This window comes from Grus americana, chromosome 20, assembly GCF_028858705.1.
Source record: "Grus americana isolate bGruAme1 chromosome 20, bGruAme1.mat, whole genome shotgun sequence".
Taxonomy (NCBI): domain Eukaryota; kingdom Metazoa; phylum Chordata; class Aves; order Gruiformes; family Gruidae; genus Grus; species Grus americana.
Window position 1 is genome coordinate 11,860,307 of NC_072871.1, and position 14,769 is coordinate 11,875,075.

General features: G+C 48.4%; 3 protein-coding genes and 4 non-coding genes across 11 annotated transcripts; 2 read left to right on the forward strand and 5 right to left on the reverse strand.

The window, feature by feature from the left end:
- Window positions 1–275: 275 nt before the first annotated feature.
- On the reverse strand, window positions 276–4,478 carry RPL7A (ribosomal protein L7a; the record flags this gene model as incomplete). The annotated part of the gene is made up of 8 exons (XM_054849240.1): window positions 276–444; window positions 890–959; window positions 1,395–1,525; window positions 1,870–1,949; window positions 2,308–2,448; window positions 3,094–3,243; window positions 3,689–3,809; window positions 4,380–4,478. Coding segments are annotated over 8 exons (897 nt in total), but the record flags the coding sequence as incomplete, so codon positions are not given.
- Window positions 1,602–1,674, reverse strand: LOC129215687 (small nucleolar RNA SNORD36). Its single transcript, XR_008580065.1, has one exon. It is a non-coding gene; the product is annotated as a small nucleolar RNA SNORD36 (small nucleolar RNA).
- On the reverse strand, window positions 2,118–2,194 carry LOC129215694 (small nucleolar RNA SNORD36). The gene has a single exon (XR_008580072.1). It is a non-coding gene; the product is annotated as a small nucleolar RNA SNORD36 (small nucleolar RNA).
- LOC129215697 (small nucleolar RNA SNORD24) lies at window positions 2,519–2,594 on the reverse strand. The gene has a single exon (XR_008580075.1). It is a non-coding gene; the product is annotated as a small nucleolar RNA SNORD24 (small nucleolar RNA).
- LOC129215696 (small nucleolar RNA SNORD24) lies at window positions 3,312–3,384 on the reverse strand. Its single transcript, XR_008580074.1, has one exon. It is a non-coding gene; the product is annotated as a small nucleolar RNA SNORD24 (small nucleolar RNA).
- A 47-nt stretch (window positions 4,479–4,525) lies between the features above and the next one.
- MED22 (mediator complex subunit 22) lies at window positions 4,526–11,452 on the forward strand. Of its 5 annotated transcripts, XM_054849244.1 has the most exons (5): window positions 4,526–4,672; window positions 5,151–5,231; window positions 5,567–5,775; window positions 10,021–10,323; window positions 11,323–11,341. In XM_054849244.1, the coding sequence occupies exons 1-4, from the start codon at window positions 4,550–4,552 to the stop codon at window positions 10,295–10,297; spliced, it is 690 nt and encodes a 229-aa protein (XP_054705219.1). In that variant the 5' UTR covers window positions 4,526–4,549; the 3' UTR covers window positions 10,298–10,323; window positions 11,323–11,341. The 5 variants fall into 5 exon arrangements, with proteins under 5 accessions (XP_054705219.1, XP_054705222.1, XP_054705220.1 ...); XM_054849247.1 differs by lacking the exon at window positions 10,021–10,323 and having other exon boundaries at window positions 11,323–11,452; XM_054849245.1 differs by lacking the exon at window positions 11,323–11,341 and having other exon boundaries at window positions 9,920–11,310.
- A 396-nt stretch (window positions 11,453–11,848) lies between these two features.
- On the forward strand, window positions 11,849–14,743 carry SURF6 (surfeit 6). Its single transcript, XM_054849242.1, has 4 exons — window positions 11,849–12,084; window positions 12,462–12,680; window positions 13,301–13,392; window positions 13,867–14,743. The coding sequence occupies exons 1-4, from the start codon at window positions 11,988–11,990 to the stop codon at window positions 14,536–14,538; spliced, it is 1,080 nt and encodes a 359-aa protein (XP_054705217.1). The 5' UTR covers window positions 11,849–11,987; the 3' UTR covers window positions 14,539–14,743.
- The last annotated feature ends 26 nt before the right edge of the window (window positions 14,744–14,769 follow it).

Sequence of the window (14,769 nt, forward strand, 5' to 3'; positions counted from 1 at the left end):
ATTGAGAGGTATTTGCATAAGCAAGCTAGGCTTAAAGCCAGAACTAGCCTAGCCCATTCAACTTTATGAGCACACAGCATGTGCAGCTGAGCTTGAGCTGCTGTGGATGGGCTGTGTGTTCAAAGGAGGCATTACAACACAGGACTAGTAGTTAAGGGCAGTTGTTACAAATAACTGCTCCGTGCAGCACTACTCCATCATCTGATGGAAGACAGAAATAAGGCAATACTGATGTGCTACCCATTGCCTGGAACACTCCCATTAATAGAGACCGCTGAAACTTAATTCAGGGTTTATTCTTGTTATGTACAGAAAACACAGTAGCAATCCAGTACATCTTTAGCCCAGCTTAGTAGCCAGTTCTTTAGCCTTTGCTTTTTCAAGCTTAGCAATGCGAGCCACCGATTTTGGACCCAAGACGTTACCGCCCCAGTGACGACGGATCTGCAAAGAAGTGAGAACAGGTTAGATGCCTCATAGAATCTCTTACTGCGTAATTCAATCAACTTGCTCAATTACACTCCTTTCTGCTGAAGGCGAAGAGCTCACTCAATTATGGGAGCTCCTCCATATTTCAAGCAGTGAACTATGTTTGGGGACAGCGCAGAGATACAAGAGTTTAAAATCTTTCCCCATGAATGGTGCTGGATTCAGCCATCACCTAACTTCTGGAGTTTAGCCTAGCAGAAGCTGTTGCCTTCTCTACAATCTGATGACAGCTGTACTTACTCCTAACTCAGTGACAGCGTTCACGTTTTACCCCACCCTCAGGTAAACAATCTGGATACATCATAAATGTGTCTGAAATAATTTGCATTTCACTGGGAAGCTTTTGGGGATGGTAACAGTATAAACTGAAAGACAAGGCTAGCAGCACCCAGAATCTTACCTCATCGTATCTGTCATTGTAGTTGGTCTTCACAGCCTCCACCAGCTTTGCAAGGGCTCCCTTATCCTCCCTGTTGGTGATAGTTTTAGTTCCTTTCAAGCCTCAATTTAACACTTTCCATAAATCTTTTGCCTCAGGATTTAAGAGCTCCTAGTGGCAACGTGATTTTTTAGGTTAGGCATAAGCATCATTTGCCAAGGGTTAACCAGTCCAACCATCGATATTTTAGGAACCTACACTGCTCAGATTAAGGTTAATAGTTCAATCTACATATTTTTAGAGTAACCATCCATTTTGGTAAACCAAAATAATCTGTGCCTTCAGGATCTGATAGAGCTCTTCATACAAAAGGACATCTGTATTAAACATTATAGGAGGTAGTATTTTAGTTTTACCACTTTAAACTAGAGACTCATGTTTGCTATCCACCTACCCCATAGTCTGTGATTACGGGCAGTTTGCCTTCACCACCACAGGGAATCAGGTCAGCACACAGAATACTTACGGGTTAACTTGGGTGAAAGCAACAGAGGTACAAGTCTTCCTGTGGACCAGTCGCCCCAGTCTGGCTTTGCCCTTGATGATGCAGTACGGCACTCCCATCTTGCGGCACAGAGCTGGCAAGAAGACCACCAGCTGAAAAGAAAGAGAACATGCTGTATAACTGAGGGAGAACATCTTTTTATTCTTTGAATCCACCTGGGCTGTGGCAATTGCTCAGTGTTAAAAAGCTCGTTTTGCTCGTCATTGTTGATTCAGGTGAAGAAATTCATACATCATTGCAAAGGCCAAGCCTCATTGTAATACCAGGACAACTTGGAACATGCGTAAGCATTCCAGTTCTGGTAAATACAGGTTTTTATGCATTCTCCTTTCACGCAGTAAAATTGACCTAAAATGCATTTTCACCCCAAGCCCAGTTCTGACCTCTGCTTAAGTGACACAGGTAGCCTGTAACATGTACCGACAAATATGCTCACCTCAATGGGGTCTACATCGTGGGCAATAACTACAAGCTGAGCTTTCTTGTTCTCTACCAGCGTTGTGACACTGTTAATACCTGAAAAAGAAGTTATAGATAAGCTTTGATTCCGGTCTCTTTTCAGAGCTTTCATATAAGCCTCATACAACCAGCTCAGATTCCATAGCACAGCTTCATTACAAAAGTTGTGAAAACTCTTCACATCTGTTCAGTAGCACAGACAAGCTATTCCATGGACAATTTGCTAAAGCTCAGGGTTAAAAAGCTCGTCTATTTCACTCTTCACTTTGAGTTCAGGTGAAGAAATTCATACATCATTGCAATAGCTTGTCCAATCCTGCTTGGCTGGAGCAGAGCACCAACGCTTCTCATCAGTTTGCTAACTAAATACCACACTCCCGTATATGCAAGCAGCCAGGTCCACGTACAAAGTTACCTGCTCGGAGGACTGGTGGCCGCTTAGTCGGAGCATCTCCCTTCCCTGCAGCTTTCTGCTCAGCACGAGCCAGTAGCCTCTGCTTCTTCTCTTGCTTATTTTCTGGTCTATATTTGTGCGCCAGCTTCAGAAGCTGCGTAGCTGGAAGAGAACGTCGACTAGTTAGGTGCATGATCTGAAAATCTAAGCATTGCTTTTAAAAAGACTGCAGTGCATCAGCGATCTTGGTGGTTGTCATGGTTGTCATCAAGTGAATTTAGACAGCAAAAAAGTTAACATCATTTGCACCATGCAAAAGCAGAGCACCTCTAGAGCCTGTATTTACCTGTCTGGCAATGAAAGCTCCTGCGTTGCTTGGATAAGAAAATGCCTGTTGACCCCCGCAGCATTTATGGTTAAAGGTGCTGCATGTTCTCCTTTAAGGCAAGCAACTTGTTGCACTCATACAGTTTTCTCAAACTATCTGTTTACACAGTTGAAAAAAACCTACGTGTTCTACAGCAAGCAGGAAGAATGGACTTCAATGGAAACAGGTAGTTAAGATAATCTTGGCTTTGGATTAAAGTAGGAGCATTGGTATTTTCTATTCCCTTTTCAAAGTACACAGCAGCTATCAGCCAGCAGCTTGCTGTTGACATCACCCCAGACACTCTTAAAGCCTCCCTAAAATGCTTCCAGAGACTCTCCAGCTTACCTTTTAAGTCTTATTTTGGTTTCTTTCTTCTTCTCTAAGGCATATCCCATTACAGACCCAAGTCAGGAGAACTTTATGGGGCACATCCTTACCTGTTTGGCGGTCCAAAGCCTGAGTGAACTGGTTAATGGCAGGAGGCACCTTCAAGCGCTTGTAAAGAATGGATCTCTGGCGCTGCAGTCTGATGTAGCGCGGCCATTTCACAAAACGTGTGAGATCACGCTTCGGCTGGATATCCTGTCCTGAAAATACAGACTTTAACTCAAAGCTGTTCTAAACCCCCACAGCAACAGCATGGAATAGGCACGAGTGCATCAGTGATCTTGGTGGTGATATGTCAGCACTGTCACTCAGATAGCAAATATTCTTTCACATCATCTGCACACCGTACGAAAATGGCACGACAGAAGTCTGAATTGATTTACTACACCATGTGCAAAATAGCAAGACTCATCACAACAGAATAATCCAATGAATCTTTGTAACACAGGAAATTCAGCGAATTGCCCATAGCCACCTTAATACACCTAATGAAAGACAGCTCTCAATTGCAGGCAGCAAGGCAACTGCCTCCATCACTCTCTCCACTCTGCAGCTTTATTACAACACCCTTCTGTTTACAATTTAGACATCTGTCTATAAAACAAGAAAACTCTGAATGAGTAGCCCAAATATCCACTTACTCACCAATGCCAAAGTTCTTGGGCCTTTTCTCAAAGAGGGGATTGACAACCTTCTTGGCCTCCTGCTTCTTGACTACAGCAGGGGCCGGTGCCACCTTCTTGCCCTTGGCCTTCTTTCCTTTCGGCTGCAAATAAGAAACATAACTATCCTTCTTTTACCTCCAACACTTGCGTACCTACAAGAGCTTTCAGTCCACCTTGGAAATGCATTTTCCCACGCACTTCACCACCCTGGCCTTGCTCTTCCAGAGAGCAAACCCTTCGCTGTGACTCTAAGGCCCATGAACCTCCCTGAGCAAGACGCCGTTTAAAGCCGCCTGCCCAGATTGCTCCCCAGGAGCGGCTGGCGCTCCCCGACACGGCAAGCAGCCGAGACACCCCCAGCGCAGGTCACTGGCCGCTGAGCCCGGCCCAGGATCCGCCGTACACCAGGAGAAACGCTGCGGCCTGGCCGGGCTACCCCGCTCCCAGCAGCCCGAGCCGGGCAGCGCCGCGTTGCGTGGCCGCCCCACTGCAGGCGGGTAGGCCCAGACCCGGCCTCCCCTGGACCGGCCCCGCTCACCGCAATTCGGGCACGAAACACCCCTCCACCGTGCCCCCAAGCCACCGAGCACCCGCGCGGCTCTCCCTGCCCAGCGATGGGGGCGGATGGCGGCGGATGAGCCCAGCCCCGCCGCTGACCCGCCGCCACTCACCATCTTGGACCGAGGAAGAAAAAGGCGGAGCGCTGCATGCTGGGAAATATCTATGCGGCGCGACGTCTCGCGAGAGGACGGCGGCGGCACGCGGGGCGGGGAAGGGGCGAGGAAGGGGCGGGGCCGGGGAGGGCCCGGGAGGGGCGGGAAGGCGGAGGCTGGAGGTCGCCATGGCGCAGCAGCGGGTGCTGCCGCAGAGCAAGGAGACCCTGCTGCAGTCTTACAACAAACGCCTCAAGGATGACGTCAAGTCCATCATGGACAACTTTACCGAAATCATCAAGACTGCCAAGGTGGGCCCGGGCCGTAGCCCAGCTCCGAGGGGAGGGTGTCGCGCCCGCGGGAGCACCCGGGCTCCTGAGGGGAGAGGGGGAGGTTTTCCCCGGGGCAGCTTTGAGGAGAGTTGGGGCGTCCCTGAGGGGAGAGCGAGGGCCCTGAGCGGGGAGAGGGCGGCCTTTCAGCCGGGGCGGCCCTGAGACCCTGAGGGGGGCGGTGGGTGAGGGAAGAGGGTTCCTCCCCCAGGGCGGGCGGCGGTCACTTCTCCCCGGCTGCTGCTTGGCCTCCCGGCCTCCGCCCTGCGGGCAGCCAAGCCGTGTTGCTAAACGGGGAGAAGCGCAGGGTAGCAAAGGTGATCCGCGGGTGCCATAGAGTCCAGCGGTTGCCCCAGAGATTCCAGGTGTGAACTGAACTGAAATAAGACGCCTTATCATGTGGTAATCATGTATCAGGATTTTAGTATGTAAAGGTGCATATGTACACTTTTTTCTTTAGATTGAGGATGAAACTCAAGTCTCTCGAGCAACCCAGGGTGAACAAGATAACTATGAGATGCATGTCAGAGCTGCAAACATTGTGAGTAGCAACTGCTGTTCAAATCAATGGGCACATCTTTCAGGTACTGTTGGGTTTGTTATCGCATCTAGCTCAGCCTTTGTAACACTCATGAGGACTGCTGCTAGAAAAGTGACCTGATATTTGGGGTGGCTGTTGGGTGAATTCCTTCTCTAGGGGGAAAGCTGGCTTGTCAGCTACAGGCTTCTGTCAGAATCCTCACGTATCATGGAAGTTCCTACTTTATTTAAGGCTTGGGCTGAAGAAGCAGCTTGGGAGATCTTGTTTTAGAATTGGAGCAAAGCACTGTTTTGATGTACTATGTGCTATGTGATTTTTTTTTTTCCTGCTACAAGGTCCGAGCTGGTGAGTCCTTGATGAAACTTGTGTCTGACCTGAAGCAGTTCTTGATCCTCAATGATTTCCCCTCTGTGAATGAAGCCATCAACCAGCGCAACCAGCAGCTGAGAAGCTTGCAGGAGGAATGTGACAAGAAGTTGATTGCACTACGGGATGAGATCTCCATTGACCTGTACGAGCTAGAAGAAGAATATTACTCTTCCAGGTACAAATAGGGCAGTGGACTTCTGCCTTATGACTCCAACCCTTTTGGGGTAGTTAGTCCAGACAAAGTAGTCCTTAGAGTATAGGTCTTGAGAATGTTCCCAACAAAACTTTACTCCTGTTTTTAATTAGGTCAAACTCTTTTTCTGCAGCTAAAGCAACTGCCTTTTCCTTGTAGATGTCCTACAGGGTATAAACGCCATGGTGAAGGAGGTATTTGCAGCATCCAACTCTAGGTGCCTGCTTTAGTTGGGTAGATTTGACAGATAATTGCTTAAGGTTCCTTTGTAATCATTGTAAAAGGAGATTAATTTCCTTGGGGGTATAGGCTTCTGTCTGAGTATCCCTGTGGAGGAGCCTCTGTCTCTCTCCCTAGAGAGGCTAGCTTGCTGAGCTGGGTCCTCATGTTAGATCACCACGTCTTTGTGGTGAGTCCTTTCACAAGTGACCTGGTTACACGGTGTGCCTTTTCCCTGGTAGTCCACTGCCCCCGCCCACCTGGAGCCCTCTTGGGGTGAACATCTGAAATGAGCAAAAAAGACTTGCTCAGTTTCATTGAATTATGAAGTATTGTGATAGGATTTTCTATGGGATAGTGACTTATTACTGATTTGTTTGTGGGATTTTTAATATTTTTAAAAGACTCTTTGAAAACAGGTTTTAGAGAATTCAGACACTTTATTTTTTTAATTTTATTTTCTTTGATGCACTCCAGCACTTCTAGTTGATGATGCAGTAAATGAAAGCAGGAGAAAGCAAATGAGAACCTGATTGTTTTGGCTGCACTGTCCAAGCTAAGTGAAGTCAGCGCAATATGACTTCTAGAGAAAAACTTAACTTTTCAAAATCTTATTTAAAATTTTAATGACTAGGTTTTCTATTTTTGCCTTTCCCTTCTTTCTAAAAATGCTGAATGCCTATAACCCCAGCTAAGTCAACTAAAACCCTAATAGCTCAATATCTTTGGAAGTTAGGCCATTGTTTGAGTAGTATATGTATTTTAAGGGTAAAAAGATATTGATATGACATAGCTTAGAAACTGCTATGACATTGGAAGAAAACTAGAGGTAAAAGTTTAGAGTTGTTTTTCAAAGTTTACTCAGTTTTTTGGGGGGTGGCAAGGGATGCTGGAAATATCTCAGAAATGAAGAGGGATGATCGCAAACCCAAGCACCACTCCAGGCCCTGATAGGTCGGGGTGCATCCAGTACACAGGCTGCATACAGTATCGCTGTGAGCTGTATCCAAAGTGATGCGGTGTGGGATGAGAGTGCCTCACATGTGCCAGGCGTGCTTCCCTCACACTGTCACCAGGCTGCAACCACTGTGTGTCAGTAGCTTTAACTTTTGGACTAAGGGGTTCTGACCATGCTGGCATGGTCTGTTCACCTGCCTGGCACCAGATGCCGTGTAATGGCAGCCCTCCGTAACGGAACAAACATCTAAGCACAAACGTTGGCATATACCAAACGGATTTGCCTTCGTGCTTTTTCTTATAAGAGTGGTCGCAAGGTGCAGAAACTTGGCAACTCTACAGAGCTATGATCCCTCCAGTGAAACCTGTTATCACGTAGCACTTAGTCATTTGTTTTTAGCACTTACTCCCTTCCTGTGCTCTTTCCTGTCTTTTTCTGCACCAAAGAAATTGTGTTTGTGTAAATATAGAAACAGTGATTTATTCAAAGTCCTTTTATAATTAGAATACTAAGATGTTTTTAATGAAACCTTATTATCTAATGTGGAAAAAAGGATTTCTGTTATGTCACGTAGTCTTGAGTGATAATCATGTTTAAATGGCTGTAAATGCAATAGCTGGTTTGCCCACAAACGGGCATTCTGTGCTGTCCTGGGAGCCCAGCTGGGGAGTTGCCTCTCTGCACTATTGCTTCCTTCCTCGTGGGGCTTGATCCCTCAGGATTTATAAAGAGGTGTGCAGATCCACGAGCCCAAGACATGGGTTCCATACAGCCATCCCACCAAACTTCTCTCCCATGCTCCAGTTTCCCTGAAGGTCACTGGTTAGTTTATTTTAGGTCGTCCCTCCAGGGAGGGCTGTAGAAAAGTGAGCGCTCTCAGCAGCACACCTCCAGATGCTGCGAAGGCAAGAGCTGCCCCATGCTGTGCAGCTTGTTTGGCCCCTGTGTGCTGCTCCCGACAGCTGTGAAAAGCCAGCGGAAGGGAGCATCTCCTCCCCAGCAGCTATCGCGGCCATCGTGCTAACGGGGCTTAGGTGGCAGCCCCTTGCCCACAGTTGCTAGGCTTTTTATGTGTACACGGGAGTTTTGATGAGGAGACCTGAAAGCACGTCCTTGAAACTAAAGCTGAGTAGATTGTTCTGAAGGAATCTTTACTTTCCATCTCTGTGTTAAGTAGAGCTGTTCCTCTGTGCGCAGACCTGACTGCCTGCCCTGAGGGAAGTAGTGAAGTGCCTTCCGCGCACTGAGAAACCCTCAGCCAAAGGACAGAGCAGCAGGTTGGGCAGTACTGTTGTAGGCTACGTAGTAGCTACGTAGTAGCTACGTAGTAGTAGCTGCTCATTCACTCTGACTTTTGAGGAGTGTTATGTGAGAGGCGAAGCTTAGACTTGGGACTAACTGGGGCAGCAGGAGAAACTGTTATGCTTGTGACGCAGCTAAAATTTTCTTAGTAACTCACCTGCCAAGATGTGGTGGATGCTGTGGCCCGGTTCTCCTTGAAAAACCATGGCCTGACTGACATGGTCTAAGACTGACAGAAAAGGAGTCATAGTTCTGGTTCAGTCCTGAAGGCTAATTGAACCCAGCTTCACTGTGTGGTGGGGACTGTAGGGAAGGGTGATCTTCCAAGGGATTTTACAAAGGCCCCAGATATAAAACCTGTATCTGCTGCCTTCTCACTTCTACTGCAAAACCAGCTGGGTGATGCTGCCAGAAAAGAGCTCAGAAGTAGATGCTTGCAACTAGTGCTTTGTGTGCTTATTCCCCAAAGTGGTAACTCCAAGTCCAGCTTGTCTTCTCTCATCCTAAACGCCAAACTTGCATTTATGTTCCATTGCTCCCTCCTCTGCGATTGTAGGAGCTGTCTTGAGTGTGGGGTTAGATCTCAACATGTTTCATGTCTGTGCAATTTCAAGTGTCTCATATTTCTACACTTTAAATATTTCCCAAAGCATCTATTCAAGTCCATACATTAAAACTGTAAATAAAGCTGCAACAACAAAATCACTTGACCCATTGGGTTTGTTTTACTCTGAACACAAGCTGCTTTCCGCTCCAGCACTCACTTTGTCTTGGGTGTCTCTTGTGTGTGCAGCTCCTTCCTCTCTGTGGAATTTGTTTTGGTTTTGTTCCAGTTTCTTCCATCATTGCTCTTTTTAGTTGTGGCCCTTCCACATTGTGTTTCGCTCAGAGCACAGGCAAGAATTAGCCAGTTGTACTTTTTCCCACACTGCTGGTTCATCCAGCTCCATAGTCTACAGCGGTCAAATCCAGCAAGCTGCTTTTAGAAGAACCGTTAACTCAGCTTCTGCTGAAACTAGTAGGAGCTGACAGTACTTTATAATCAGGCTGGGGAGCTTCAATAGAAGACCCAGACCTTCTGTGGTGCGCTTTATTGAAATAATGAAAGGGCAAGGGTGCAAATAGGTTTCTTTATCATGACAGGGACAGGCCCTAAAACAATTGTGCTAGCTTTTTTGCTGAACTTAAATTTAGAGCAGGATTTATATTTTTTTCCTCACATAGGCTGTGATCTAACTCCAAGTAAAATAATTATGGATGAGGTCCTTGTCTCACTCAAATCAGCAGCAGAACTCCCACGTTTGGGGTGCCAGGACTTCAGCCCGGATCTTTCCAGAGACTTAAGAGTGTCTGGATTAGAATTGGGCCTCTGTTTCAGTTTGTAGCAACAGTTTTGTCTCTGAAATCCCCCTGATTCTCAGCAGGCCCATGAGGTTCGAGACCAGCCCTTAAGGGGTGTCCTAGGGAAGGCCGGTGTCACAAGACTTGTGATGAAATTGCAAACGCAGACCTTGCATCCATGAACGTTTTTTTTGCCATTTTCTTAATGCTTTGCTTCTGTCTTGCTCCCCCCACCCTTTCCCTCCCTCCCCTCCTCTCTTACTGCACCTGCTATCTCTCCTCACTGGGGTTGCTTGTTCTGGAAAGCTACAGTCTGTGTGACAGCAATGATCTTCCACTGTGCGAAGCCTACTGGAGACAAGACTTTGCCACGCTGTCCCCTGAAAGCCTCTCCATGCCTCTGACAGCTGCCACAGCAGAGCAGAGCGTTGCTCCCTCGCAGAGCTCAACCCCATCGCACCCTCATGTGAACGGGCATGGGGCAGGCCCCACGGAGCACTCCTGAAGAGGATCCTCTGCTGCCGAACATGTTCCTCCTGGTGGCACTGCACTGCTGGAAGTCTTCCACCTGCTGTACTGAACAAACGTCTCCCGCTGTCAGGAGAAGGCACTGGAGCTGTATTTGCAGGTTTCTGCTCACTGGGTGGCCACGGTGCTTTCTCCATCCCTGAGACATTGCCATGAGTGTTTCTCTCCCTTAAGAGATAGTGGTAATTAAATACAAAGTTGATAGTTCTAGCTAATTAGAGTTAGGTTTGCTTTTACATGATAGTTACGTGTAGAGTTTATTAGAAATCTAGTCTGTTTCCATGTGAATCTCACCAAGTACACGCTGGAGTGTCGGGAGTTGACTTTGTTTGGGATAAACTTGAGCCAAATGTGGGGGCAATGAGTGTTTGGGGGGTTTTACCTCCTTCCCAAGGTTACTGACGTTCTGCCTGCTTTAAAGCAATCTCAGGATGGCATCTGACAACCTCCATTCTACTAACTAGAGTAAGAATCGTGTAGTACTTTTTACTACATGTCTTTGCTGTCAGAGTGCTTCACAAACTTGAACTTCTTCCTCGCAGTCCTTCAGGAGGGGCTGCCAGGAGACCCTTACGGAACAGCAGTATTCTGCCTTTTGAAGAGGAAGGGGCAAACTGAGGAATCGGACTGAGGTATTGATGATGCCACTTGCTCCAGGCTGCAGATAGAAGCAGCCACATGCTTTAGTTAGTCCGATTCCTTTTCCAGTGTTTACACAGAAACTTATCTATTAACAGAGCCTGAGCTAACATGAAGCCAGCATTTATGTTGGCCAATAGTTTTGTCTAATAAATCTTGAGATGACTGGGGTGCACGGAGCAGCGAGGGATACTCGGTTAGTCTTGCGGTTTCCCTCCAAAGAAATGCTTTTGGTGCTTTGTCTGCAGCTGTTCGGCAGCTCGGCACGTCTTCTGCCCTTTCCCTTTGCAGTTGTTCTGCGTCGGCTCGAAGCGTGCCGCTGAAGGGGGGTGTAGTTGAACAGGAATAGACATGGCAGCTCGGTGTCGGTACCGCAGAGCCACGGGTACATTCCAAACAGCTGAGCCGAGCTTCCCCAGCATTCTGCTGTAACGTCTTGTTCCTTAGCATGTGAATTTTGGTGTAATTTTTTTTCTTCCATTCCATTTATTTTTGTAATTAGGTGATTTAATAAAACTAACTCTTTTGTATAATTTTTAAAGCGTGTGTTTTCAGCCACGAGGTTTGGTGAAGATATGACAGTACTGAGCATGAGCTGCACTAGGACGAGTGTTTCCCCCGGGGGTTTGAAGAAAGCCCTGCTCCTTGCCCTGCGGCTGCGCCCGACCTGCGCCCGGAGCCGTCACCGTCACAAACCCCATCGCACCCCGCAGACTGAACCGGTTACCGGTCTGTCTCCTCCGACCCAGTCATCCCAAATGAGGGTTTGGGACCTCCAGATCGGAGCCTAACTGGGCAGCGGCGAAGCGGAGGCCTCCCTGCGGGCTGCTCCGGGGACGGGGGTGGCGGGGCGACCTGCCGCCGCTCCAGAGGAGGCCCGAGCACCCTTCCCCCGTCTGCTTGGGGCACCTCGAGGCTTCACGGGGGCCTCGGCGTCCGGCCCCTGGCCCTCGCTGGCTGTGGCAGAGCCCCGTGGCCATGCCAGCCCCGGCGGGCGCTCCGCTGGGCCGGCTGCTGGGCCCCGCTCCGCCGCGGCACTGCCGCTCCCTGCTCGCCGCCACTTCCGGCCCGGCGCGCTGAGGTCACTTCCTGCCGGAGGCGCCGCACGAGGAGGATGCCGCGGTCCTCACGGTGCCCTGAGGAGCGGACAGCGCGGCTCGGGCCCGGCCGGGGCTCTGCGGCCTGTCCGCGCTGAGGGAGCCGGGCGATGATGGCCAGCCTGGCCGCCCAGGACTCCTACCTGCAGGGCTTGGCCAGGAAGGTCTGCGTGCAGCACGCCCCCGAGTCGCGGAAGAGGAAATTTGGTAATGGAGCTGCAGCGCGTCGGCTTCTGTCCCTCCTGGCCGATGTGTGGGAGTCTGGGCTTGTGGCAGGCTTGTCTCCACGGGGTGCTTGGCCCGGGGGAGCGCGTTGTGCCGCTTTTGTAGGAAAAACCAATATCTGCTGTAACACGGTGCTCCTGAACACTTGTGTACGCGTGGTGATTGGACGGGGGAGAACTGGGGCTCTAGTGAAGAGTGCAAGCACGTTTGGGTCTGCTTAAATAAATCCTAAACTGGAATTTTTTAAGATTGAGATATGCTATTGCATTGCTGGAATTTTAGTCTTCAGTAATAACTGAGCGTTATGAAGTGGGAATGTAGTGTTGTCCTGTTTTGTGTAATTTGTCTTTGTCTTCTAGTATCTAAGCCAGGCCAGCCCGAGGATGCTGGCAGACCGCTCAAGAAAAAGAAGAGAAAGAAACCCAAGAAGCAAGCTGAGAAGACAACTGCTCCTTCGGTCAAGCAGGTGGTCTCTAACACAAATAAACCTACCCCAGGACAGAAAGCAGCTCCTCAAGCCAGCCAATCATCTCCACAGGGAGCTGTTACACACAGCAAAAATGAGAGTTTGGTTACAGGTAAGAATACCAGTGTTGCCATGGTCTGGTTAAAGTTACCTGAGCTGAGGTGGCTGCTTTTCAGTTGCTCCACACGTGTATAGTTTGGAAAGCCTTTAAGAAGTTCAGCTGAATTGAAAACATCTTTGCTTATTCCACGTGCCCTAAAAGCTTCTGCATATGTACAGACATTTGTAACGTCACCACTAGGTGGCTCTCTGGAAATAGCGTTTAGTCTGAATCGCAGACTTTTTATGTATTTGGGTAACTTCTGGGAATTATTGCGTGGATACAGTCTCTGGCGTACCAGGCTGGCTCTCCGTGATGAATCTGGAAAACCTGATAGCAAAGAAATATGTCCTTGGTGTCTTTGTTCCCACAAGGCTTGGTCCTTGTCCTCTGGCTTGTTTGGCAGCCGCAGGGCATGCCAGGCCATGCTGGCTGTCAGCATTGAATGATATATGGATAGAAAAGGGGGAATTCTAAAGAAACCAGTGAAACTGAAACTCTTGGTTTCTTTAGATTTTCTATTCTATTCACAGCATCTAAAGAGCTCTCAGAGCTTTTCCCGTAGCTGTAGAAAATTCTGTTTAGCTGGTGCTGTCTTTTAAGTATTTTTATTTTCTTCCTCTCGTTTTCAGGGAGCAAAAGTGAACTTGGTTCCCCTTCTTTTTCTGCAATGAATCTCTTGCGTCAGAGACTACATGAGAAGATTAAAAAAGCTTCTGGACAAGTATGAGAACTCTTAATATGTATCCATATGTGTGTTTATGCAATACAAATTCTTCCTAGCCTCCCAGGGGTGTGGGGACAAGACTATGATCTTACCTGGCTCAGGATTTGAGCTAATTCTATCTCCTAAGGGAGTGCCCGTGGGTCTTGCTGGGTGACCTGGGTGTATTCTGTGCTCTGGAAAACATGTGAGAAGCAGCAGGGCCTGGCTTGGAGGAGAGCATGCCCCTGGTGATTGTTAGGGAAAAAAAAAGCACGAAGAGCCTGAAAGGGATCATAGCTACAGGGTGTTGAGAGAGAGTAAAGGGCTTGAAATGCCTTTACTGTGTTCAGTATCTCTGAAAGCTGAGCCCATGACTTCTTGTCACAAGTAGCGCGTTTCATAGAAGTTTGAAATCAGGAACTTGAGGACATCCCACTTGAATTCTGCTTTATCCCTTTAAGGCTCCTGATTCATGTTCATCCTTCTTCTTAGGATGATGCCAAAGAATTACCCCCTGCTGTCCTGGAGAAGAGGCAGCGAAGGAAGTATGAGAGAGAGAGGAAAAAGCGCCGAAGGAAGGAGTTGAAGATGAAGGCAAAAATGGAGAAGAAGGAAACTGAGGAGGTACCAGTAGAGCCAGAAAGCAAAAAGGAGGAGAGCACAGCTGAGATTGTGTTTAACAGGGTCGAAATCCATGAAGAGAATGAGTTGAGCAAGATCCAGAAGAAGAAAGAGAAGAGGAAAGCAGTGAAAGGCAACATCACTCCTCTGACGGGCAGAAACTACAAGCAGCTGCTGAGCAGGCTGGAGACCAGGAAGAATAAGCTGGAGGAGCTCAAGGATAAGGACCAGGAGAAAGCTCAGGAGCTAGAGAACAAGATGAAGTGGACAAATGTTCTCTATAAGGCAGAAGGTGTGAAGATTCGTGATGATGAGGAGCGTCTGAAAGAAGCTCTGAAGCGTAAGGAGAAGCGTAAAGCACAACGCCAAAGGCAGTGGGAGAAGCGGACAGAAAGAGTGGTGGAAAAGATGCAACAGCGGCAGGAAAAGCGTCGCAAGAACATTCAGAAGAAGAAGAAGGATAGGATAGAGAAGAAGAAAGCCAGGGCCCGGAAGAAAGGCCGGGTCCTGCCAGAGGACTTGAAAAAGGCTGGCTTAAAGTGAGCGCGGGGCAGGTGGCCCAGGATGGAAGTGCTGCTGGGGGTCAGCCATGGATGCTACCGAGCGGCCCCGCTGACTGCGCGGCGTGGCTGTGCCACCGCTGCCCAGGAGAGCAGCCTGTGGGGCAGTCACTGCCACGGCTCCCCAGCTTTGTAACGACAAAATGTCTGTTGTGTGTTTGTTAATTAAATTTCCTATCCCGAAGAAACACCTTCTGACTGATCAATTATTATT

Coding starts and splice junctions, on each gene's coding strand:
- MED22 (XM_054849244.1), top strand. CDS start 4,550: ATGGCGCAGCAGCGGGTGCTGCCGCAGAGCAAGGAGACCCTGCTGCAG. Junction 4,673..5,150: donor AAATCATCAAGACTGCCAAG/GTGGGCCCGGGC, acceptor TTTTTTCTTTAG/ATTGAGGATGAAACTCAAGT. Junction 5,776..10,020: donor GAAGAATATTACTCTTCCAG/GTACAAATAGGG, acceptor TGCCTCTGACAG/CTGCCACAGCAGAGCAGAGC.
- SURF6 (XM_054849242.1), top strand. CDS start 11,988: ATGATGGCCAGCCTGGCCGCCCAGGACTCCTACCTGCAGGGCTTGGCC. Junction 12,085..12,461: donor GTCGCGGAAGAGGAAATTTG/GTAATGGAGCTG, acceptor TTTGTCTTCTAG/TATCTAAGCCAGGCCAGCCC. Junction 13,393..13,866: donor TTAAAAAAGCTTCTGGACAA/GTATGAGAACTC, acceptor CCTTCTTCTTAG/GATGATGCCAAAGAATTACC.